The 26,043-nt window shown below is 35.2% G+C and overlaps 1 protein-coding gene across 4 annotated transcripts in view; it reads right to left on the reverse strand.

Annotated features, from left to right (window-relative positions):
• The window catches only part of cmb (combover), a 103,212-nt gene that overhangs the window by 62,011 nt on the left and 15,158 nt on the right, over nt 1–26,043 (reverse strand). For 3 of the 4 annotated variants that reach the window (XM_083119240.1, XM_083119237.1, XM_083119239.1), the window contains 10 exons: nt 24,553–24,649; nt 23,830–23,966; nt 23,038–23,208; nt 22,021–22,119; nt 19,347–19,478; nt 17,783–17,914; nt 16,673–16,750; nt 13,254–13,340; nt 7,775–7,915; nt 4,251–4,398 (listed from right to left, as the gene is read on the reverse strand). In XM_083119240.1, coding sequence (XP_082975366.1) covers nt 4,251–4,398; nt 7,775–7,915; nt 13,254–13,340; nt 16,673–16,750; nt 17,783–17,914; nt 19,347–19,478; nt 22,021–22,119; nt 23,038–23,208; nt 23,830–23,966; nt 24,553–24,649 — 1,222 coding nt within the window. The remainder of the gene's footprint in view (nt 1–4,250; nt 4,399–7,774; nt 7,916–13,253; nt 13,341–16,672; nt 16,751–17,782; nt 17,915–19,346; nt 19,479–22,020; nt 22,120–23,037; nt 23,209–23,829; nt 23,967–24,552; nt 24,650–26,043) is intronic. The other variant, XM_083119238.1, reaches the window with a different exon arrangement.

Genomic DNA, 26,043 nt, shown 5'->3' on the forward strand with positions numbered 1-26,043 from the left:
TAAGAAAAGCGATCAAAGGAAATGTTAAACTTTCAAAGATTAAATTAAAAAAAAAATTCACCCTTCACATTCCCAATTTTGCATTGTTGTATGTTAGGGATGCCACAGTTTAATCAGTATTATATGGGTATCGGCCGATACAGGCATATTGCTGTACCCGTTTATCAGTAAAATTACCAATAATTTTACCGATCCAATATATCTAAATAAATATCTTATAATTCACTTTAATATTGACATTTTGTTAAAATTTTACATTTATAAACATATAATCTACGTGCCCTAGTTTTTTCGAAGATAAATTTCAAAATAAATACAGAGAAACTAGAACTTACTTTATCCGCAAAACTGTTTTTTCTCTGTTCTATTAATTCCAGTGGCAACTGCCACCATCCTTGTTGGAACTTATTGTACTGTTCTTGTACTGATTTTGGTGTACAACCACACCGCTCACACATTCGTAGACAACAAAATCAAGGAAACATGTCACAATGCACTTCCCACATGAGCCAAACATCAATAGCAGACAGGCACACCACACTTGGATCCCCCTACTACAACAGTTAACGCCGGGAAATAGCAGACAACATGGACGCAGACAAACAGTTGACAACAGCGCACCTAGCGGCAGCCAGAGAACTAACAACAACAGAAGCATGCCAAACAACAGTACAGTAAGTTCCAACACGGATGGTGGCAGTGCCTACTGGAATTAATAGAACAAAGAAAAAACAGTTCTGCGGATAAAGTGAGTACTAGTTTCTCTGTATTTATCTACTACCGCGTTCCTCATTTCCCAATTATGAATAAAAGTCTAAATATGCAGTTTATTTAGCACTGCAGTAATCTGGTAACATACACTTATTAAGGAGATTAATGAAATATTGAGATTCTTGAAGGAACATTTGGAATTTTCTATTGGATCGGTAGAATATCGGTTATCAGTATCAGTAAATTTTGTCCGTAATTTATCGGTATTGGCCAAAATTTCATTTCGGTCCATCCCTAGCATATTTACTGCCAGTTCATTGTAATTTCTGTGACATCATAATATTTGTATAAGAAATAATAAATGGAAACTAGATCATTGAATCTCTGATTTTTTTCCTTGAGGAATTGTCTGTCAGTGATACTGCAACGGAACGTGTTCCCCTTGAAAAACTGATGATGTCGATGGTGCAGGGTTGCTATGAATTTTGGATTATGAATTTCCCTGACATTTCCAGGTTTTCCAGTCCAAAAATGAAATTTTTTTATCATCATGATTTTTGCATTTGAACCTTGTGTTTTTTCAATTAAATATGTAATCCATTAATTATTATGAATATTCACTTTCACAACTTATTTTAGCACATTTCATTCTACACACACAAGAATACGTGAAAACTAGATGAGTAAAATGTAAAATTACAATCAGCATCAAATGTATTGGGTGCTACAATCACATGCATCTACTCTTCAGGCTAAGCTAACAGAGGTACATTACTTCACCCTAACAGATCTTCACAATACAAAAACAACAGAAAAAGTTCATAAACCATACACAATTTTTCATTTTCTGGTGGATTTATGATTTATAGTGTCGTAGAAAATGCTGTTTTTTACTTACATTTATAAGTACACAGCATCTGGAGAAATGTTTGATGCATATAGGAATTCTATAGGAAATGCCAACTTTGATATTCTTTCTAATATCTAGTATTATAAAAGTGAAAATTTATTACAGAAATTCGAAGGAACCATAATTTTGCACAAGACAGAATCATAAGAACGAAAGAAACAAGTATCTAAACTGAATCTTTTTTGGGAATGGAATCACAAGAACCAAATCCAGAAGTGGAAGTGAACTGCTTGTTCATTTTGCAACTTTTTCTCTTGCAGACTGCAAAATGCATGTAAATTCCAAACGATCTGCAAAAGTCCCCGACATTTCACTGATTTCTCCCTGACAAATTCTCTGACATTTCCCTGTTTTCCAGATTTTCCAGATGCCTAACAACCCTGTTAGTAACTCCCAGCACGGAACTATATCTTATCTTCATGATTTGGCATACACAGGAGATGTACTCAGCAGCTCAGTCAATGGAGTAATGGCACAGTATGTCGAAGACCTGAGATCAAGTCCTAGACGAGCCTGCATTTTTTTCACTCATCCTTTAAAAGCCCAAGGCCATTTTCACAGGTAACCCCCTTGGTGCCAGAGCCAATTTTTAGCAAAATGCAGAGTTTCAATTAATTGAGTGTAGATCGGAGGCTAATTGTCCTAGAGAGATGAATGATATACCGTTGTATGCGGAATGTACCAGAGATTCAGACTATATAAAAATTCATGCAAATTCGGCATATATGTGGTGGGGGGAGGTTAGAACCCCCAAATTCTAAAATTTCGGGAAAAAAATGGGGATTTCCCCCCTCCCACCAAGGAAAAAGTACATGACAGTGTGGACATGCACATGGAAATTATCGCTGGCATGTAAGGAACACAAAAATATTTGCATTATTATCGTATGACCAATGTAACGAGAGTGCATCAATCATTTCTGTTAAATAATGTCTTAACATCAATTTGAAAAAAGAAAATCGGAATTCTAGCCAAAAATAGCGAAGTTAAAACGTAAAAACTACGACCTTGACAAAGCATCTCGATTGAGATGATCGGGCACCCGAGGGTTACCTAAGAGCATCTCGATCGAGACGATTGGGCACCTAAAGGTTAAATTTCCATGTAAAATAGTACACACTTATTCTCTTTAATGCTTTGCTTCATACTATTGTCCAAGAGGTCTCAAGCAAAAGTTAAGTAAGTAGCACAAATTTTAAAACCACGGTATTCAAGAATATTGTTAAAACCAAAGGTTTTCTTTCATTTCAATTTTTATATGGGTACTCAAAATTGTACTGTGTGAATTATTTATTAACTGACTAGGTTGTTGATTAACAGACTGTTACACAGTTTGTTTCTTTCCATGGAAGAGTGGTATTCCTACTTGGATACAGGATACACCAAAGAGGAACATACATGTACTTACAAAAAGAGATCAAGTATTTGGTTTCAAAAGGCACTCTGAACAAATTATTCTATTAATTATGATTAAGAAATTTGTTTTACAAGCCACCATGATCCATGGCGAAAAAGATCTTAATTAAACCAGATAATAGTCTGAACATTTTACTTGAAGTTCTCACTGAAATATTTGGAAAATATTGCCAAATATGACAGAATATATAGTGTACACATGGTTTGAAGAGTTAAAGTCAAACCTTTTGACGCTCAACATAAATGCCTATGGGGCATTCCATGTGAAAGTGTCCCCGAGTCTTGCTGGCCCCTGTGGCATTACAATGCCAGGGGTCACGGGTTTGAATTCCATCCTGGGCATGGATGTTTATGAGTGTCCATTCGTCAATTTCATCACATCACCACTCATCCCCATCTTCGCAAAATAGCCAAAAGTGGCACAAAAGCGAAGTCAAATAAAGCAATTCAATCAATCAATGTCCCTGAACCTCAATTTTAAAAATCAAATGCAATTCTGTAACTATATCATATCATGTGGGTGAACAATCTAAAATTGTCTTTTGGATAAAAATTTAAGTATTATACATAATTTAGTTAGCTTGGGTGTAAAACATGGTAAGTGAAATTTTGTTGATTTCGGAGTTCATTAAGAAAAAAGGTTATTAGAAACTATATATATAAATTGTTTTCTTGTTATGTTTACCGATTTCAGAAGGCTTCACCGAGTCCAATGCAAATTGTATGATAGGGCAGTTTCACTCGAAAATTGAAGGATGACACATTTTACTTTTTAACTCAAAAATAACCAAAATGTCACTTACCATGTTCTACACCTGAGCCCTTCAATTATTTGTTTATTTTAGGTTTATGTATTACTTGCGTTTTCTATTGTGTCCCACTCAACTCTACTAGAATATTCAAAGGTCATTTACCTTACCTTTTTGTCTTAAATAATTTAACTTTCATCATTTGACAATTCACAGAAATTAAAATAAATTTATCATTAAGTGCAGAGGCAGTTCTTTGTCTGACCTACCCATGACACAAAATTGCTCACTTGTAGCTACAAATCTGTATTTTAAGGGTAGTTTTGTTGCATCAACAGTGTTAAGTTTCATATTTCATTGCACAGAAAAATGTTGCTTAACTATCAGTAGAATAGTTACTTAATATCAAAAATGTAGTCCAAGTGTCCCACCAGTGAAAATAGAATGCCCCTACTTATACTAACCATTTCCAGCATCGCCACCAGTTAATTCATTTAACTGCTGTACGAGTATATCCATGTGATGCTTTTTCTCTTGCAATTCTTGAAGCTTATCTTGAAGAGTCGCTTGATCTGTTACTTCACCATCTGGATCACCCATGAGTTTAACAAGCTGAAAGCAACAGGAAAACAATTTACTGGGGTTCTGTTGATACACCTTTGAACTGACACATAAACCACTTCCACCAATACCAACACTCAAAAATTATTACAGTTCAAAGTAGTTCAGAATATTTTTAAAGTTTCTACATATAAAAATACTAGCTGATTACCTGGCACTACCCGGGTATTTATTTATCCCAATCTTCTATTAGACAGGAAAATAATCAATTCTAACTATAGTGTAAAATGTAACTAATTTTATTTACAGGTATTTAAAAGTATAAGTACAGATACAAATTATAAAGTAAAATCTTTTACAAATTCACTATAATATTAATTGAACTCAAAACTTGATAGTAAACAACATTTTTAGTTTCACCTCCAGGAGTAAGAATAAATAAATTGAATGGCATTGGGGGTGTCACTATTCATTTTAGCTACCGCGAAAGTTATGGATTCCACACTAATATCGGTAGTTTTGGATTATTTTTACATGTCACCCCCTTCCCACCCCCCCTAGGGGTGCCAGGGATCTTTTACCGCACAGTATTTCTTTCCAGATTGTATATCAGTCATGTGTGTACCAAGTTTGGTTGAAATTTGTTGACTTCTCCCTCCTCTCCCTTCTCCCTCGTTTTTCTTGCTTTCACATTCACCACGCAACCTTGAACTTCCAAAAATTAGGTTTTCCTACTAGAGGAGGGAGGGAAGAGGTATGGTTCCCAGGAGAGGAGGGGAGGGGGAAGAGGTGCACAAGTTTCATTTGTCATACCTCCCTTGAGGGAAAGGAAGGGAAAACGGCACTTCTTGCATTCCCTGTGAAGATGAAACGGGCCAATCCTTCTGCCGCAGGCCCACTGTTGCCAAACCGATTCTATCTAAATGCTGCCTTCCCTAGAGTTTGGACACAATGTGTGTGACTGAGGTGTCTTTGTTTGCCCTTCCCCTCCATAAAAATGCAAGTGGAAAATTGGCAACGAGACTCGATCACCATTCGCTTCTTTGCCAACACATTTACGGAATCCTTCCTAGTTGACGGGAACGAAAAAAAGAGGAGGGGACTTGTTTGTAAAAACTTTTCCTTTCTTCTTGTTTGCAGGCTTTAGGATATATTATTATGCCTAATGTTTTTGAAGGCCCAAATATTATTTTATCATAGATTTAATGTCGAGAAAATTTTTCAAAGTTTGATTTAAAACAATTTTATCCTCAGATAGGTCAATCTCAACAGTTTAAATTTGGATCCTAACAATGGTGCAATGTGCCACAAAATAGGATCGAAGCCAAGACCCCTTGAGAGAATAATCGAAACAGGTTCAAGAAATAAATATTTATGCTCCACAAAAATATCCATGTTCAATAAATCTGTAAAGACCGAATCTAATATTATAATCACATGTTTTTCTTTTCACACAAAAATAAAACATCTACTCCAGGCCTGGACATCTATTTTTGTGAAACAATACTCTAATCTCTAGAACATGGAAGTCAGCTTGTTTCCTTTTTAAGGTACGATAAATTGTTTACATAAAACAGTGCAAGTGTAGGTTAGAAAAGCTTCTGGGTAAGGTGAGGCACTCGACTGAACCCAACTGTTGCTTCTGGACTTGCCACTGACTCACAGCAAATATAACAAAAATTGTTTGGGTGGTTAACACACCTATGAGGCATTTTTAAATATATACACACTGTATATAACAAAATATGCGCAAATTAGAGCCAACAAACTTATTTATGTCACAAACATAAGAGAACTGGATTTTAACTGAATGTTACCAAATGCTGTTTATCCTGATGGTAATAAACCAGTATTTTATCATTGTTGTCATCAGTGATTGGATTGTGCAGAAACATTTTTAAGCAAAGCAAATCACTCTCATTCATGTTTTGGAACTCATAATGCTTCTATTTTTGCTACTGTAATAGAGCTTAATGGTTAAAATGGGCTACAAGGAGAAAAATATATAAACACGGTATAAAAAATGGAGCCCGATAGAGAAATTCTAACTTCATATTCAGAATCAGCACACCAAAAAACATAAGAATCAGTCAAAATTATTCATTTAACAAAATCATTGTTGACCAGTGTAATTGATTGCGACGTCTAAAATTGTGTAAGTTTGACAAAGCTTGTTTTGTTCACTTCATGCTGTTGGGCTAATCGGGACTGGATACATATGTACTCAAAGTGGGATTTGAACCATTCTGCATGTCTTCATGACACGTTGATTACAGTATATAAAGATGCTTGGCATCCAGCTATAAATGATCACCCCCCCCCCCCATTAACCCTGGACTTCTAAAAATAGCAACTAATTACCAGTTTACAGAGTAAACTGAGATCTCGCACGATCAGATACATAAACTGAACCTAATAGGTGGCACTTAGAAGCTGTCATCTAGCGTCCCTACCCTCGAAAAGTGGGTCCCATTAATCCATAATTGACTTCACAGCATGTCTTAATTTTGTCCTTACAAATTCATTATCATATTTCTTTCCTGTTGTTAAATCATTTTTGGCACAATATACCCCGTAAAAAGTCAGTTATGTAGTCATTTCTTACTGACATTTGAGTCTCACCCCTCTCTTATGCTTTCCTGCTTTTTACGTTTCCCACATATAGAGTTTTTTATTTACAAGTCGCTGAAAAACATAAAATCGGGGTTTGACTGAAGAAAATTTCATCTTGAAATTTACATATTCTAATATATTTTTTAAAATTTTGTCATTTATAGTTGCAGATCTACATCTTTCATTACCACAAGATTTAGTACACAAGAGATCTACTGTGTAGATTTTTCAGCATCCTCGACCAGGTGTCTCAGTCTGCCCGAGTTCGAGACCAGGTTACGCATATATTTTTGTTGAAATTTCTACACAGTAGATCCCATGTGCTAAATCATTAGATGCATGCTAGGAGAAAATAGGCATTGTCAATGTTATCAGTGTTTCAAAGGTAACATATCCGTTGGTGATAACAATGACAAGACAATTCTGTACAGGTAAAACGGTGGAAGTGAAAAATGAAGCAAAACTAGGGCTGTCTCAGTAGCTTATTTGGAAAAGCAATAGCATGGTATGGCCAAAACCTGGGTTCAAGTTCTGGTTGAGCCTGTATTTTATTCTTAAATTTATTTCATTATGATTTAGCCCCATATTTTAAATTACAGGTATTTTACAAAGCTTTTATCTGCATACACTGTGGTATGTTAGAATATGGATTGCATATTTTCTAAGCAGGTGACTGGTGTGCCTTAAGTGGAATTTGGACCCATGCTTGGCAATGTATTGTTCCCGTCTTCCTGTCCAAGCATGACACAATATATGTGTGCCCCTCTAAATTAAAAAATACTACAAAATATATTTATGTGTATATTTATCCTACCTTGTTTCTGCTATCATACATTTCCTGCAAAGATTGGAGCCTACTTTGCAAAGCATCCACATCAGGCAAGTTATGAGATAGGTCTTCCACTGGTACACGCCCACCTGTCCCAGCTACTACAGCTTGCGACAACAGAGCACCCTGAAACAAAATATTTTAAATATTAGAATTTCCTTCATATTGTAAATGAAGATAATATTTAATTTTGTGAAAACAATCTATTATTACATTTGTTAGCTTAACATATGTTGAGGTAACTTGTATTATTTTAGGGATATCTGGGCAAGAATTTTTTTTCTCTAAAATCAATATTTTTTCATAAGAATGACCGCATCGTATGAGCAACAGAGGAATGTAACTAACAATGCAGTTTTCATTGTTTAAATAATCTTCTCTGAAGAGCTCTGATTGGAGTCGGATGGATCTATCTCCAATTCTAATCCTTAGGAAGAAGGTGGAGTTGTGTATCTCCAATTTACTGGCTCTTTTTAACCCCTTCCCTGTGTTCGACGTAATATTATGCCCTTGGTCACTATAGCTTATTCTGTGTTGGACGTAATATTACGCCCGCGAACATCTCTGACTGAAGTAACCTGTGTTGAACGGAATAATACGTTTTTTGTTGGTGAAACATATGTTTTGCTATTGAAGAGACAACGACCTTTTATTTAGTCACGATTTTCAGTGCCGACAAAGAAGAAACGGAAGAAGTAGTATTTCAGAGGAAAGTAAACTTTTTCTTTATGCTGACAAATTGCAAACATGAGTTCATTTGTGTGTCCCGTTTAGTCAGTTGCTTTATGTACATTTTTTTTGGTGTTGCGTTATTTGAACTGTTGGTAATTTATTGTTTGTTCTTGAGTTTGAGAGTTTCTAATAGTATCTAATACTATTGTCAAACAGGATTGCGAAAAAAATTTTCCCTCATCCCTCATACCTATTGAAGATATTGCAATGGAACTTGATGGATGCATTACGTATAGACCATAGTATTTTTCAAGGTAGATTATAATCGGGTACCTATATCGAGGGCTGGTCCAGATGGCCCCGAAGTTACCAAAAGGGATTTTTCGGAGGAAAATTTCCTGAATTATCCCCGATTTCCCTTTATACTTGATGTACACATGTGCATGGTACCATTTGAAAGCCCGTTCTATTCTGAAGAGAAAGACATATGAACCATGTTACTCGGATGAATTGTGCTGAAGCAGTAGCTACTTAAAAATATTACTACCCAAACTCAGAAAAAAAAATACACGGTACGGAAAGCATTTTGCCAGAAAATTGCACTAAGAAGTGGTTAAGAGTCAGACATATTCCCAAGAATATATTATTTTCCCCCTCTCCTATAAATTTGATAATTAGAGTTATATCCCTCTGGTTCTTGCACAATGACATTATGACTGAAATGAAAGTTATGTAACAAAAAAAAATATCTTTCTAATTACTTTTTATTTTATATTTTTGTTAATAGCATTGCTTTTCTTCAACTTTTGGCTAATCGTGACAGTCAGGATGAGTGATGAAGAGACATTCACAAATAACACTCACACCCAGGTCAGGACTCAAACTCAAGAACTTATGTGGAAATGGAAAGTAGATCACTTAACATGTTTGGCCATCGGACTCGCAATTAATTATAGCTTTCCACGACACATTAAAAAAGAAAAAAGACACAAACATTTGCATTTTCACGCAAGGAAAGGATTCTTTTTGTCATAAGGTAATTCAAGAACAGATTGTCTAACAATTTTAGTTGCTAGTTAATGCCAACTTTGAAATCAATGCCAACAATAAACATTTTTGAATCTTCACCGATACAATAGGGGCACTGTCACGTGCCAGTTCCGACGACACAATGAAAAATGCAAGAAGGAAATGTTTCCCGAGAGCGACGATAGATGGCAGTATGCCATATAAAGAAGAGCAGAGTTCATTGTGGAAACTAGGAGCGGAGAAGAGCGATTATATATATTATAGTAAATGAAAAATATATAAAGGAAGAGTATAAAAATTATAGAAGGAGTAAATAAAATGTTGTATATAGCCAATTAAGATAAATAAGAATATGCTCGTATATGAAACAATCAGGAAAGTTAATAAGTGAGCAAATGAATTCAGAAATGTATCTCTCTTTCTCCTTTTGATCTTCTGACGAGGAGTACATCGTCAGCTTTTGTTTTTGTCCATCCCTCGATGGCGCTGTGTCCAAATTAAGACGCCCCGAAGCACTTACGGTTGCGCTTCTTATTCGACACATTGGGCCATAGGCAGCGGCGCTTGCTGTTAGCGATCCTGGGCTATTCCCCTTTTGGTCGTTACATAGGAGGTGGCGCTATTGTCAGTTTAGATCCCCCTAATCTTTCTATAAGTATAGCTTGTGAAGCGGGGAAGGCGAGGGCATATATGTAATAAATAAGATTACGCTTTGAAAGGAAAGACAATAAATTAGAAGAAAGAAAAGAAGAATAAGCCTTCTCAAAAATTAGAAAGAAGAAAAGAAGAAGAAGCCTTTTCCTAAATAGAAAAGAAGAAGAAGTATTTTCCAAAAATAGAAGAAAGAAAAGAAGAATAAGCCTTCTCCAAAATTAGAAAGAAGAAAAGAAGAAGAAGCCTTTTCCAAAAATAGAAGGAAGAAAAGAAGAAGAAGAAGCCCTTTTCATAATCAAAGATAAGAAGGAAGAAGAAGCCTTTTGCCAGAAATTACGAGAAGAAAGTAGAAAATTTCCTTTCAAGAAGAATATAACCGACGTAAATTTGGAATCAGCATACATTTCAATGTATATACAAGCTTCGTTATATATTTTCTCTGTATTGTGTATAGTTTTTCAGAATATAGATCCGCTTTTAACTATATCCTCTTGGCTCCAAAACGCTTTCTTATTTGGAATTCTCAAATAAAGAACCTATCCCCCTGAGATTAAGATATCTGTAGCCGTGGTAAATAACATTTAAGTACGTACCCCCAAAGGGCGTAGCAGCACTCTCGTAAATTCCTGTATCTGAACCTTTCAGTACAAATCAGGTGAAGGAGACTTACCAAGGACCTCCTTCATAATTGTTTAATGTTAATTAGAACTTCAGAAATAAAAGTTTGTAAAAGGTTATTTTCTTTTCTGCTTTATACAGCGAATCAGGTTTTGTAAAAAGCTGAAAATCCTATTTAGCTTGAACGAAAGCAGTAAGCTCATTCTTAAGCTAAATACAACTTTTAATGTTATAATCGTACTTCATTGGTACGGTGTAAGTCAAAATTTAATACAAGGTGGTATCAAAAAGTTTCAAGACTAGTTCTGTAACATGCCAACAGATGGCAACCAAGGCTGCACAGACCATCATAAGTCAGTGTGCCAAGAGACAACATCCTGTGTACATCGGGAGCTGTGCAACTGGTAGTATTCTAACCACCTGTGTTACCACGTCTGCGATTTCATAATGGACAGCAAGTTAGATCTCTCATCATCTACCAGTGAAGTTCATCCGCTTATGAAGTGCACATGCAACTCAAAACATCTCTAACGACTCATTGCAGCATCGCCGTAAACGTGTCTAATCATGCAAACCGTCTCTGTGGCAGATTTGCCCAGTTTCATGCAGAATTTCATGTTTGCTCTGTTCTAACTTGCTGTCTATAATGAAATCAAAGCTGTGGTAACACACAGAATAGCACCAGTTGCACAACTCCCAACATACGACAATGTCTCTTGGCACACTGACTCATGAAGGTCGGTGCTCCCTGTGATGACTGTATTAATATTGGTCATTTAATATCACATCACTAGAATACTTGTTATTGTATCTACACATTTCTACTGATATTTTATTAGTAGAACTAGGATTTTCATGACACAAAAATGCACTTACAACCTAAACGTTGCATAATGCATTAAAACATTAAAAAAAAATGCTCCAACATTATAAATTAATTAATAGTGTTTTAATGTCCCTGCATGGAGTGGCTCTGGGGTACACCCAGCATCTAATAAATGGGTACCTGGAGACAACCTAGGGGGGAGGGAGGGGGAGATAAAGGCAGCCAGAGTGTGGTGCTCACAAAGTCAGCTCCACAAATAATTGAGATTGTAATGTGTGGGGCATTACCTCCACATCTTGTCATATATATTCACTACATGTTACGATGAACAGAAAGTAGATTTACCTTTTTACCTATGACTTATTTCATGGGCCAAACTATTTATATAAGAATGAAAACCAGAACAGAAACAAGTATAAAGTATGAAATTTGAACGCCTATTTATATTATTCCAACCAAAATATATAAATATACCTTGCAAGATCTAAAATATGCTGAATATTACCAAAAAATTGTTAAAATATGCTCATCAATCAGATGGAAATTAGAGATGGCCAAATCCAGATAATCTATATATCCAAATTGTATGGATTATCCAGATATCCGATATTCAGATTATCTGAAATGTCTGGATATCCTAATGTGTGCATTATCTGGACAGTTTTTAATTTATCCATTTTACGGGCTCTCCACATATTCTATTATTTGCTATTTTCATATTTCATTGTACGGATTTTCTACAAATCTTTCATCAAATTGGATACCCAAATTATCCACACATCCATACTATTTGGAGATTCAGATTATTCAGGTATCAGAATAATCTGGATATTTGGGTGTAGGAGAATTTCATGAGGTTGATAACACACAGTTGCATTCCTTCATGGCGTGGTGCATAACACAGGGGAGCACTTTACCTTTTTTTTAAAAAATTTGGAATATCCATTGCATTCGAAATGGATAGAGGATAATTTGAAATATGGATATCCATTGCATCCAAAATGGATAGAGGATAATTTGAAATCCAGATATCTGTTGCAAATGGATAGCAGATAATTTGTAATCTGGATATCCATTATCTGGACTTTGTAGCCATCTCCAATAGGAATAGTCAAATATACATACATATGCACTAATAAAGCATCTTCATTTGATTGCTTTTTCATAACATGAATTTATATATATATATATAACCCTTAAAATTCCAGGTCAGTCCATCCATACTACTCACATTGTCAACAATTTTTTTAAAAAAACTATGTTCTAGTAGGGAAATTTTGGCTGATAGCGATAAAAAATTTACCGATACTGATAACTGATATTCTACCGATCTGATATAAAATTAGAAATGGTCCTTGAAGAACCTGAAATGTTAATTGATCTCCTTAATAAATGTGTGTTTCGAGGTGACCGCAGTGCAAAAGAAGTTCAATATTTAGACATGAACTTTTTTAGAAAGAAGAGCATGGATATTATCCATAAAAATTACAACAAAATGGCAGAATTTTGCACTAAATTATAAGACATTTATCGATATATTGGACCGGTAAAATAATCGGTAATTTTACCAATAAACCAATATGCCTATATCGGCCGATACTGATAGAGTACCGATTAATCAGTCCTACCCCTATGTTCTAGTACTAGTAATCCTTATTTGCTCACCTGTGCAGCTCTTGCTTCATTAAGTTGATGCTGGGCCTTCTGCTGCAAGCTAAGCAGAGCAGCCTGCTGTTCTTGCAGGGCCTGCAACTGAAGAAAAGCAGGATGAAGAGTGGTGCTGCATATACAAATTATGTAACAAAAAAAGAACATAAAAATGCTTTAATGGACTAACAAATAAATCTTAAGTCTTCATGTTTACTTCGTAATCAAATGAATGAGGTTTATCTCACATTTACTTCCTAATCAAATGGATGAAGTTTATTTCACATAGTTGAAAAATCATTAACATTTAAAATTTTTACACAAAATTTCTATAACCAAGAAACTTCAGTCTATAATACTGGCCAGACAAAAACCTTTCCAATGTTGAAGTAAGTCAGGAAGTTTTCCTCGCAACGAATGATGAAAATATTCTCTCGGGCTATCAACCAGGTGAGTTGGAGAAACATTCCAATCTTTCGAGAACTAACGTCATTCTCATCTGAAACTAGTACTGTCCAAGAAGACAAGCACATCAGAGAATCCAGACACACCGGGAAATCTGGACACATTGGGATATCCAGACACACCAGAGAATCCAGACACTCCAGGAAACCAGGATGAAGCTGACATGAAGATAGCCATCCTGCCATACACCGGAAATCTCTATGCAATTATAAGCCGAATTCTCAGGAAGCACAACATAAAAACTATTCACAAACCACCGCTGAAGATCAGAAGCCTACTACACAATCCTAAGGACGATTTAGGACCTAAAACACCTGGAGTTTACAGTATTATATGCAAATCCGGTAAAGCATACATTGGCAGATGGGTAGGACAATAGAACAGCACTGCAAAGAACACCAAAATTACATTAAGAATTTCCATCCGGAAAAGTCAGGATTAGCAGAACATTCAATCAACGAGGGCCATAGACCAGATTTCAGCAACCCTGAAATTATAGCCAAATCTTCAAACTACTTGGACCACATCATAAAAGAAGCAATAGCTATTCATGGGGAAAAGGAGAATCTCAATCACGACACGGGGCTCGAACTGGACCCAGCTTGGCTAGCGATAGTCGACCAGCAGCATGGATGTAGTCAACACGGTACCCGATTGGTCCGCCATCTTCACCGGCAACCCCCCTCCAAGAATGTATATACACCGGATTGACGCTCAGAATTGCACTTCTACCCTGAAGATGAGAGTGACGTTAGCTCTTGAAAGCTTGGAATGTTTTCCACAAATCACCTGGTCGATAGCCTGAGAGAATCTTTTCATCAACCTCCCAACGTTCTTTTATTTCTTTATTTTATCTAAAGTTTCAGATTCAGTACTGAATGACCATTTTATACTGAAACAGTAACAGCAGGAAAACAATAATAACAACAACAAAAAATAGAGATGGCACTGAAAAAAATCAAATTTATATATACACATCGTTAACAATTTTCTAAAACTTTGCTCTGGCAAGAATATGTCCACATTTGGAGGCAGGTTATTATAAGCCCGAGGAAGCCAGTGGAAAAGAGACTGCTGTAGAAGGGAGAGCCTTGTAGTGGGATTGTGAAAGAACTTTATGTTGAGGGTTGACCGTATGGGGCCTTGAAGATGACATTTGTTGAACAGAAATTCAGATTTAATTTTGCTATTCATGATTCTGTGCAAAAATTTCATGTCTGCTAATTTGCGACGATTGTGTGGTGGTTGGATATTCAAGACACACATAATATCTGTTTTATGGAGGTGCCTCAGAGAAGGTATTCTGTGGTGAGCAATGGCAAGGAAAATGTTGAGGACAGAATCAATCTGGGAGACAAGGGATTTGTAAAATATGCAGATGGATGATTGGTTTTGGATTTCAGTGAATCTGTACACAACACTGAGAAGATGCAGTGTTCATTTAGTAGTGTTTCTAATCTGCTCATTAAAGTTTAGCTTTTCGTCGATGATAACTCCAAGATCTTTTTGAGAGCAAAAATTTAAATGGGATTGTTTTTGTTTTCAAGACTAGCACAACTGAGTTTGTTCCTTTTAGGGAATTGGTGAGGCAGGAGCACTTCAGAGGGCTCAATTCAAATTTCCACGGACGACACTGCCCAAGTAGTTCTGTAAGAGCTTGCTGTAAGATTAAACCATTCTGTTCTGATGAGATTTATGTGAAGAGTTTACAGTCATAGGCAAACAGAAGTATATTTATATAGAGAGAGGACAGTCTGTCGGGGGAGATCATCCATGTAAAGAAGGGACAAAAGTGGGACCTTGGAGGACTCCAGACAAAACAGGAAGAAAGCTGGAAGAGTTGCCGGCAAGGATAACATGCTTGTAGTAAGGATAGAAATTTCCCATGGATGTTAAAACTGGATTGCATAAAGAAGGAGATTATGATTTATTTTATCGAAGGCTTTTGAAATGTCCAAATATACAATGTAAAGCTGGGAATTATTTGAAATTGATTAGTAGCATGCGAAAGTAGTACTGAAAAATTGGTCAAACAAATGCTGCCTGGAAGGAAACCAATCAGTATTTATACGAGGGGATGTGAACTTTAGGAACCTGTCTTTGACTATTTTCTCACAGACAATACAGAGAGGTGACAAAAGAGAGATTGGTCTGTAAGATTTTGTAGAATTTTTGTCTCCAGATTTATAGATTGGTACAATATTGGCACGCTTGAGCAAATCGGGAAACATACCTGTATAAAAACACTTGTTTAGTAAGAGGAACAGAGGGTGAGGCAAGGAGTCAGTAGTTTTAAGAAAAATCGTTGGTATTCCATCTGGGGCTAAGGACCGGTGCAACGGCAAAGAGAGATTTTACTTCTTCAGGAGAGGTTTTAATTGAATAGTGTGTGAACTGACACGCTTGACTTGAGGAAAAGGTTTACCGACTTTGCAGATTTTTGAATATTTTTACAAAATTCTAGGGCTGCATCAATACCACTTTCAAGGGATATAAACATCCTTACATACAATGTGAACTGTCGATGTTTGCAAATTCTAATAATTAATAGTCGTTCAAAAAAATCATTAATATTAATATGAAAGTAGTCAACTGTAATTACTTCTATCAATTTGTCAGAATTTGCTTTAAAATATCCAAGAATTATGTCAGAATATTAAAATAGCTCTTTTAATCGCAAAATCTGTTTTTCACACAAAACTGGTGCAAAATAAATGAAAATTTTAATTTTGCATAATTTCCAGGATATTTAGAGTCAGTGAGTGTCATGTGGCATTTTTGTGGGCTCATAAAATAGCCAAACTCCAGAAATATATACTACATCAGGTCTATAAAATTCACTGACATTTGCACTTTTTTCCATGATTTCGAAAACATTAGGACCCCTGGTAATTCTGTTTGAAGTCATCACATGGACATTTTTATCCTAACCACAAGCAACTATATAACGTAAGCTGCTAATTTTTGCTTACCTTTCTTTGAGATTCCTCTACTTTGATTCTTAGTTCATTCCTTGTAGCCGAATCAGACGACTTCAAAACACCTGTAGACTGCAAGAAAAAAAAACTGATTATGTAATACACAATTTAATAATACAAAAGAAGCAAATGAGCTCTCAGAATTTACTAAATACATATACAAAATTATGTATGAACCTTACTTTCTGGAATTAGAATACAAACGAACACACTAAGACTTTTGTTAAAAAAGATTGATTGATTGCATTGGTATTTTTAAGTCCACTTTATGCACAGTAAGGCTAATCGGTACTGGACCTACAGTTTAAAGTGGGAACCGAACAACTATATGCCTCCAGCAGGTATCAAACCTGGGACCCCTTGATTACAAGGTGACGACGCTACCACTGCACCATAGGGGAGGCCCTTTTTGTTAAAAATGAGAATTAATCTGATTTTTTAGATGCATTTCCATCTGGTAGATGAGCATAGTGATGCAAATCTCACTTTAAAGTGTAGGTCCCATTTTGATTACCCTATCTGTGCAAAAAGTACACTTAAAATATTCTGATGCGAGAGAGGACGCATGGCCCTGGAATGTATACAGTTTTGTGACAAAGCAATTATGTTAACAAGAATACACATAATGTTATCACATATAGACTTGCATGATACAACTGCAAGATGTATTGTAACTTGGGCATACCATTAATATATTTTACATTTCAATTTAAAAATTTGGATCAATTTGCTGAACATTCTGACTCAAGTTACTGTCTACAGAAACAGAGAAAAGCTGTACACAAAGTAGATTTTGAATCAAATAACCAGGAATTTGAAAAGGTTTCTACATATTATGTAGTAGATTTATTGTATATGACAGGCAATTATCTGCGAAGGACTGGCCCTCATGGCATTTACATATTACCTATTATGGCATGTGTTGCAGTTTACATTAATTCCCATGATATTTGAACTTTTCAAAAGTGTCAGGCAACATTTCTTTGTACATCTCTAGATAATTGGATTCTAAAACCCCATCTGCAATTAATCAAGTAATAACTCTTAATATTTAAGTGCAATTTTCATCTACTAGTATGTAACATTCTCTATGGAAGTACTTACTGATTCGCCTTCACCCCGTGCAGAATTAACCACAGACATCTCAGTCTTTGAATAACCAACGGAACCCTTTGATCCTCGAGGAGTTGACCGTGGACCCTGACTTGTAGGGATTTCTTGCTGGATTTGAGAGTTCTGGAAATATACATGTTACATCATAAACTTACAACTCACTTTATTTGATCTTATAAAAAAAGTGCCATACAGTTCTCATGTTGTTTCACTTCCAATTTACCAACAATAGTCAAACAAATCATACACAATGGGAATGAGTTCTTAAGTGATGTAACAAAGCATCCAATATGCAGATTCCATTGTTCTATTGAGTTGGAGTTTTAAGACCACTTTATGCACAGTAAATATGCAGATTCCAGGGGGGTGGACTTAACCGATCAATTTATTACGGCCTATCAATAAATTAGCATTTTAAAAGTAAAACTGGGATTCTGTTTTTGAAGACAGGTATCCATATACAAATATAGAATGTCTCTTTACTGCACTAACATTTTATGAAGGCAGGACACTTAATCACTGCACAATATGTTTTTATTCTGTAGTAAAAATATCAACATTGACATAAAGAAGCATAACATAAACAAAATATGGCCCTGAAACCATTCCATTTAAATTTTTCATCGCTTATTGAAAGCTAATCCTCAGAAACAGATTTCATAGCTTTGTCAGTAAATTAATAGTTATTACTAGGCATGGAAAAATGATAAAGAAATCACAAATTTCCAACCCTAACTAGAACTTAATTAATAATATAACATCCTGTTGAACACACACACAAGTATTGTTTAAAGAAGGAACATATATTATATGAAAGTCACCCAATATAAAGTTAGCATGCAACACATATACAACTACAGAAAAAAAATATTTTTAAAAGCAAAACTGGAAAAAAAATCTTTTTAAAAAACCAGGACAAAAATAAATGGGAGGAAAATACTACAAAAATAAAAAAGCAATATACTAAACAAGACGTTTATTTACATTCAACTGTCTCTTTGTGGACTGATGTGAAGAGCTATATGGAGTTCAATACTTACAGAGGAGTACGGGAGGGGTGATGCTGCAATGATATTTGTATTTTTGTTATTTAGCATAGCTTTTCTGCCACTTTTGGCTAATGACAGTGACGAGAATGAGTGATGATTAGATGAAATTGATGAAGTGACACTCACAAAGAACACGAATACCCAGGATGGGTATTTATTGTGAGATCAAAAGTCGCACACACTCAACCACCGAGCCACCAATGCTGAAATGATGATACAGGTAAAATGCAAAGATCTCACACCAATATATACAAGGAACTGGACTTAAAAGACATGTTGTGGCTGGTTTTCCGATATACTTGGGATAAAATGGAAGACATTCTTGTAAGATACAAAGAGAGTAATGCTCCTTTCATAATATGAACGATTAGGTGCCATAAAATTTACACACAAAGAAGTAAAAACATACAATAAGATATAATATTTTATACAGTACTGCAAGGAAGAGGTGGGGCAAAAAGGAAATTCCATGCCAAATGGTTAAACTACTTGAATTCAGCCATCACCTCTTGGTCCTCAAGCTCCTCCTCACTATGATCATACTTCTGCAACGTAACCAAGACACCCTCCAATTTTTGTTCGCTATCCCTCAAATCAAGGAGCATCTTCGACAGCTTATTATACTGAGCTGTATGGCGCTACAAAGAACACCAAAAGTTGTTGTAATTCAATGTATATCCAAAGTAAGATTACAATCAGCAACAATCTCTATGTTAAAGTGAAAATATTACAACAGGTGCCTTGAAATACTAATATGTTAATTAAAATAATAATAATAAACATTAAGAAGTCAATAAAACTAAACAAGGAAGAGAAACTTTAAAGTAATTTCCTTCTGCATAGAAATTCAGTGCAATACAATACGTGCCTTATTATACTTGACTCAGATAAATATGGAATGAAATATACACATAGAACAATAAAGTTTACACGTGTGTAAAGGACTACAAAAAACACAAACTCACAATCCCTCCCCTCCCTCCAAATGGTTTATTTTACTTCACTTTTCTGCCACTTTTGGGTAATCACAAAGATGGGGATGAGTGATGAAATGCTGCAATTGATGAATGGACGCTCACAACCTTGGCCAGGCCAAACCGGAGATGTTGTAACTACTCTCCCACAGAGGACGGCAAGAGGGGTAACAAAATTTTCCCAACATTTTATATATCAGTTAATAATTTTAAATAGCCGTAACTTGCTACAAAATTCTTCCACTTTGTTATTACGTTTATGAAAGCAGGGTTCACACTCATTTTGGCTAAACAAATACCCTGACTTTCCCAGATTTTCCAGCCAATTTAAAAACATATATCCAGACTATTCTATATGTTAACATGGTAATAATCAAATTTTAGTTGTTACATAGGGATGGGACCGATTAATCGGGACTATCGGAATTGGCCGATATAGGCATATTGGTGTATCGGTAAAATTACCGATTATTTTACTGATCCAATATATCGATAAATATCTGATAATTTAATGCAAAATTCTGCCATTTTGTTGTAATTTTTATGGATAATCTCCATGCCCTATTTTCTAAAAAAATAAATGTCTAAATATGCAATTTCTTTTGCACTGTAGTCACCTTGAAACACACATTTATTAAGGAGGTCAATGAATCTTTCAGGTTCTTCAATGACCATTTCTAATTTTATATCGGATCGGTAAAATATTGGTTATTGGTATCGGCCCCGGGTATCCCTATTGTTACACCATACTTGCTATTCAGTTGAATGAATTTGATTCAACACTGTTTCAAGAATAAAGTACAAAAAAACATGATGAATACGGTGTATAGTGGAACCTCATTTTTTTTAAGGGACAAATATGAAAATAAAAAAAATAAAAAACTTTGTTATATTTGGTCCTGCAGGAAAATATAAAATCTGAGAAGGTAAAATGAGTACCACATTGTAGAATTCTCCAATCAAGAAGCTGGTTCAAGAAAAAGAGTGGAAGTTATTTTCATTTCCAAATCTTGTCTGACTTTATCAGGTTCTAGGATGTATTTTCAAAATTTCCAGATATTTTCACCCATAGCATCATTTCCCTGACATTTTGAAGTTTATTTTGTTTATTTTACTTACACCACTTATGGTTAATCGCGAAGATAAGGATGAGTAATGATGAAATTGATGAAGAGACACAAAGAACACCCATGCCCATTCTGGGATTCAAACATGGAACCCCTGGTGACCAAAATAAAGGTATTATATATATATATATATATATATATATATATATATATATATTAGGGATGGGACCGATTAATCGGTACTCTATCGGTATCGGCCGATATAGGCATATCGGTGTATCGGTTTATCGGTAAAATTACCGATTATTTTAACGATCCGATATATCGATAAATATCTTATAATTTAGTGCAAAATTCTAACATTTTGTTGTAATTTTTATGGATAATCTCCATGCCCTTCTTTCTAAAAAGTAAATGTCTAAATATTCAACTTCTTTTTCACTGCAGTCACCTTGAAACACACATTTATTAAGGAGGTCAATGATCATTTCAGGTTCTTCAAGGATCATTTCTAATTTTATATCGGATCGGTAGAATATCGGTTATCGGTATCGGTAAATTTTATATCGGTACTTTATCGGTATCGGCTAAAATTTCATATCGGCCCATCCCTAATATATATATTGGATAAAAGCAAGGAGGGCCAAAAGGGTTAAGTAAAAATCAAAGAAGGTAAAAGGAAACACTCACCGGACAGTAGAAAAATTCAAAATTTTCGCTAATTTCATAGCATCATCAGTGTGAGGAGAAGGTGAGTGTTTCCTTTTACCTTCTTTGATTTTTATATATATATATATATATATATCTCACAGTTTTGAAAACTAAATATCTCCATGTGGATTTTCCTTTTCAAAAATATTTCAGTTCCCTGCTTGCATGCAATAATTAATATACTGAATAAGGCATTCAAGATGTTCATGAAACATTTGCAGCTTTCTCTAGGATGAGTGTAATTTCAATATTGGCAAATTTTATACAAGTATCAGCATGAAATTTCACCAATCGATACATTTAATTAATTATAATGGCATGAACAGCACATATAATACAATCTTACTGCTAATAATTTATTCTGCATATGTAAGTTTTCTCCCACAAATACCTTAAGATATTTTCAAAATAGAAAAGTTGTTGCTTACTGGATCTTTGGAGACCTTCAATGCATCCATAAGCGATGATGTTTGCTTGATGTATTCACGTATCTGTTGTAAACGTGTGACCACTTGATTGCTATCGGGCTGAAAGATGAAGTGACAAATAGAAATTAAAATCACTTCTTCATTACACCACTAATCTTACATGGTACTTCATAGCTTTCTCATTTTACTTTGCTTTCCTACCCCATTAGGCTCATGATGAATTCTGAGTATACAAAACTGATAAAGGGACATTCACCAAGGAACACATATGTCCAGCCAGGCTCATAGCCAGAATTTTCATTTGGGGGGAAGGGGGGGCCTCATCCCTTATCAGCAGGTTTATAAACCAACAAAACATTTATAGGATCATTTCGAGATGAGGGGAGGGCTTCAGCATCCGAGCTCTCTCCTTGGCTACATGCCCTGTGTCCAGCCAAACCCCAAAGTTTTCAAATATGATATTTCTATAATGAAATTGAGTGCACAATTTTGCCATTTTGTTTTTCTACTTTTGAATATAATGGGATAATTAATGTATGTACCATGCTTTACCAATTTTAAAGTATGCTTTTTTCATTCTCCAATAAAACACGTCAGAATCATGGAAAAGTGCATTCATTACATCCACAGGAAAACCTTAGATATTCAAAGTTTTCTGTTTGAAACTGGCAGTTTGAATCAAGCAGATTAGTTCACTGGAAGATTGATTGATTGAGCTGATGTTTTAAGTCCACTTTATGCACAGTAAGGTTAATCAGGACTGGACCTACAGTTTAAAGAGGGATCCGAACCACTATGTGCCTCCGAGAAAGTTCACTGGAAGAATTTCCATATAATTTAACATTATAAATCCTGACTACATTAAGAATCATATCTTATGAGATACGGAATGTAAACTCTTTTGGATTACTATGAATAACTGATTCCAATTACAACAATACTTGACACAATAACCATACCACATCAGATAATGTGGAAAATTTAAATGGCCAATTAAAGAATAGAAATAACACTTACTGTTCTCGTTATATTACTTTTATTCTCCTTGTCTGGTAACACATTTTTTGCACAGTCTTCTTGTCTGGTAACTACCCGTCGTGGATGTCCTCCTTGTCGGGCACTTCTTGGACCCCAGGAACCCCCTCTGCTTTTAGCATCTTTCATATTGTCCATTCTTGATGTAGATTGCTGGGGGGAAAATGTGCATGGACGTACTAAATCATTACATCTAAGATATATTGGTTTAGATGATAAATATCCGAATCAAGTGAACACAAATAAAAATAAGTTCACGTCAACAGCTGCAACCAAGCCCACTGGGAGAAGCAAGAACTATTTGCTCTCCAAAAAACAAGTATTGGCCTGAGGAACCAGAAAGGTGATGGAATTGATCACTCTTCGACATTATACATGGAAGAATGAGCAAGTTGTTAAGAATAGGAAATCTTTATATTTATGTATAATCTTAATATACCCAGCATGAAATTTGAAAAAGTAAAGAACAATGTAAAAATAGAGAAGCCTCGTCATTCGCGAGCCAGTTGAGTAGTAACTGAGCAAGCTAGTAAGCAATGAATCAAATTATGTTGTAAATGGCTGCCACTTTTTGGTATAGTCTTCCTGAATTTGAACTTATATTTTAAAACTACAAATGGTAAATTCACCCAAAGGTTTATTTTTTAATTAAACCAAACATTTTCTATGACATTTATACAATAATTACACTTCAAAGAGGAGTCTATTGCTTGCCTTTAGCGAGTATATTACATCTATCCTTAAATGACACAATGGCATGTTCATCATTCTTACCTCGTCATCATCGCTGAAAGTCATATTGTCTGACGTGACTGGAAGATGATTTGCACTTGGCAAAATATGATGTCGTAAGTGAGGATCGATGCTGGCGTGTCTATATCTGTTATCCAGATCATGAGAAACTATTCCTTCTGAAAGAAGACAAAAAAAAATAACATTTATTAAATTTGAGCATGTCTGTTTCACATTCGTCATACCAACGACAAAACCAAAAATGTGCTAGATCTTACTTTGAGATAAAAGAATTTTATATTCAGTTCAATTAACTGCAATGAAGTAAATTTGAATTATGAGAGCAAAAATGTCAAGAAGGTCAATAGCACATTCATTACACGAAACACTGTAATGTCCATGATACTACCGAAAACATGATAAAACCTTTTTTATGCAATATACTTGAAAGGGAATTGGTATTTGTGGTTCCGCATATTTTATCAAAGAGAGCGCTGTACCAAATAAAATCACCCGTTTGTTCAAGTATATGAGTTTTTCATTTCTCGAAGAAACCTTCCAAATGGTTTCACAAATTCTGTAGCATCGTGACACCACATCTGTTTCATTTGCTCTATGAACTATATTTTTTCATGAAAAGAAATCTCGGCTAATTGATAGTTAAAAAAGCGCATCAACCTTGAGCCATTTATAATAGTACAGTCCTATATAGAGAGAAATGTAGCAATACGATACAAACGAGAGTTCCTCAATGTTCGAACTTACCAAGTTCAGAGTAATCTGGGAAGGGCATCCACGTATTGCTCGATTTTCTAGAGTGATTTCGAGATGCATCGGGAACAGGGTGCCAGTCTAAAGATATCTGAAAGTACATGCATGTGTAAGCGAAAATACACAGTAGTTTATGCAATAATATGAAGGGAACCATTCAATAATGAAAATCCATAATGTTATAGTTGGTATTGAATTAGTGGAATTAAACTGATCTCGGTCACTTAATAATGATGCATAATTCTAAGAATTAATACATTATAACAGCATTAAGCCTTGTTTCCATGATATGAAGAACTCAATATGCTGACCAAGGCAGAAATTTACTTTATTATAAAACATAAACTAAACGTAACGTTTCAACCTTCTAGCAAGGTCTTCTTCAGACTCTGTACCAAGTGCAAATGTAACAAGGTACAAAACAGGACGATATATATACACAAAAATACTATACCTCAAGAAAATATGCACGAAAGAATGTGAAAAAGAAAGCAAAATAAATAGCCTATGGAAACAGCTGGAAAAGAATGGCTACAAGAAGGAGGATAGACTGGACATAAACAGAAGAAGGAAGAAAAGTGGCAAGGGAGAATTGGAAGAGAAAGAAAAAGAAAAAGAGAGAAGGTTTGGAATAAGGAGTATGGGGAAGACCACAGAAAAGATATGCAAAGTGCTTAGGAAAGTGGGCATTAAAACTTACAGGAAGGGAGAAGCATCTTAAGAATAGCGAAGAATGCAAAAAAGAAAAAGGAAAACAAGAGAAGAGGAAGGGATTATCTACGAAGTGAAATGTAAATAATGTCAGCGTGTGTACATAGGAGAAATGAAAAAGTGGCTGAAAGACAGGTTGAAACAACATAGGGATGATGTACGACTTAAGAGAGAGAGAAATGCGATATTTAAACACAGGAGAGAAACACAGGACATGACATAGAGTGCGATGAGGCTAAGCAGATGGGAAGGGAGAAGAGAATACTAGTGAGAAAATGGAAGGAGGCCAAGGAAATAGAGAAGAAAGGTGAAGAAGATACAATGAACTGGAATGGGGGACTGAAGATAAAAAAAGAATGGGAGAAGGTGTTAGAAATAGTGGAAAGGACAAGAGAGAAAGAGGAGAGAAGAAGGAGGAAGAATGAATGAAATAGAGCGTGAGATAAACAAGTTCAACCACATTCACTTTCAGGTGAAAGTACAGTTGACAAGGGAAAGCCACCTGCAATAATGTTCCAGAACAACTTTCTAAAAGTCTGGAGGGAAGTATTCTTGTGTATATATATTGTCCTGTTTTGTACCTTGTTACATTTGTACTTGGTACAGAGTCTGAAGAAGACCTTGCTAGAAGGTTGAAACGTTACGTATAGTTTATGTTTTATAATAAAATTAATTTCTGCCTTGGTTTGCATATTGAGTTTTCCAAATAATACATGTTTTAAGACATCATGAAAGCATTCTCTTTCTTTATATGTGTAAATGACGTAAAATGTA

Source organism: Lepisma saccharinum, chromosome 3, assembly GCF_977018435.1.
Source record: "Lepisma saccharinum chromosome 3, izLepSacc3.1, whole genome shotgun sequence".
NCBI lineage: Eukaryota > Metazoa > Arthropoda > Insecta > Zygentoma > Lepismatidae > Lepisma > Lepisma saccharinum.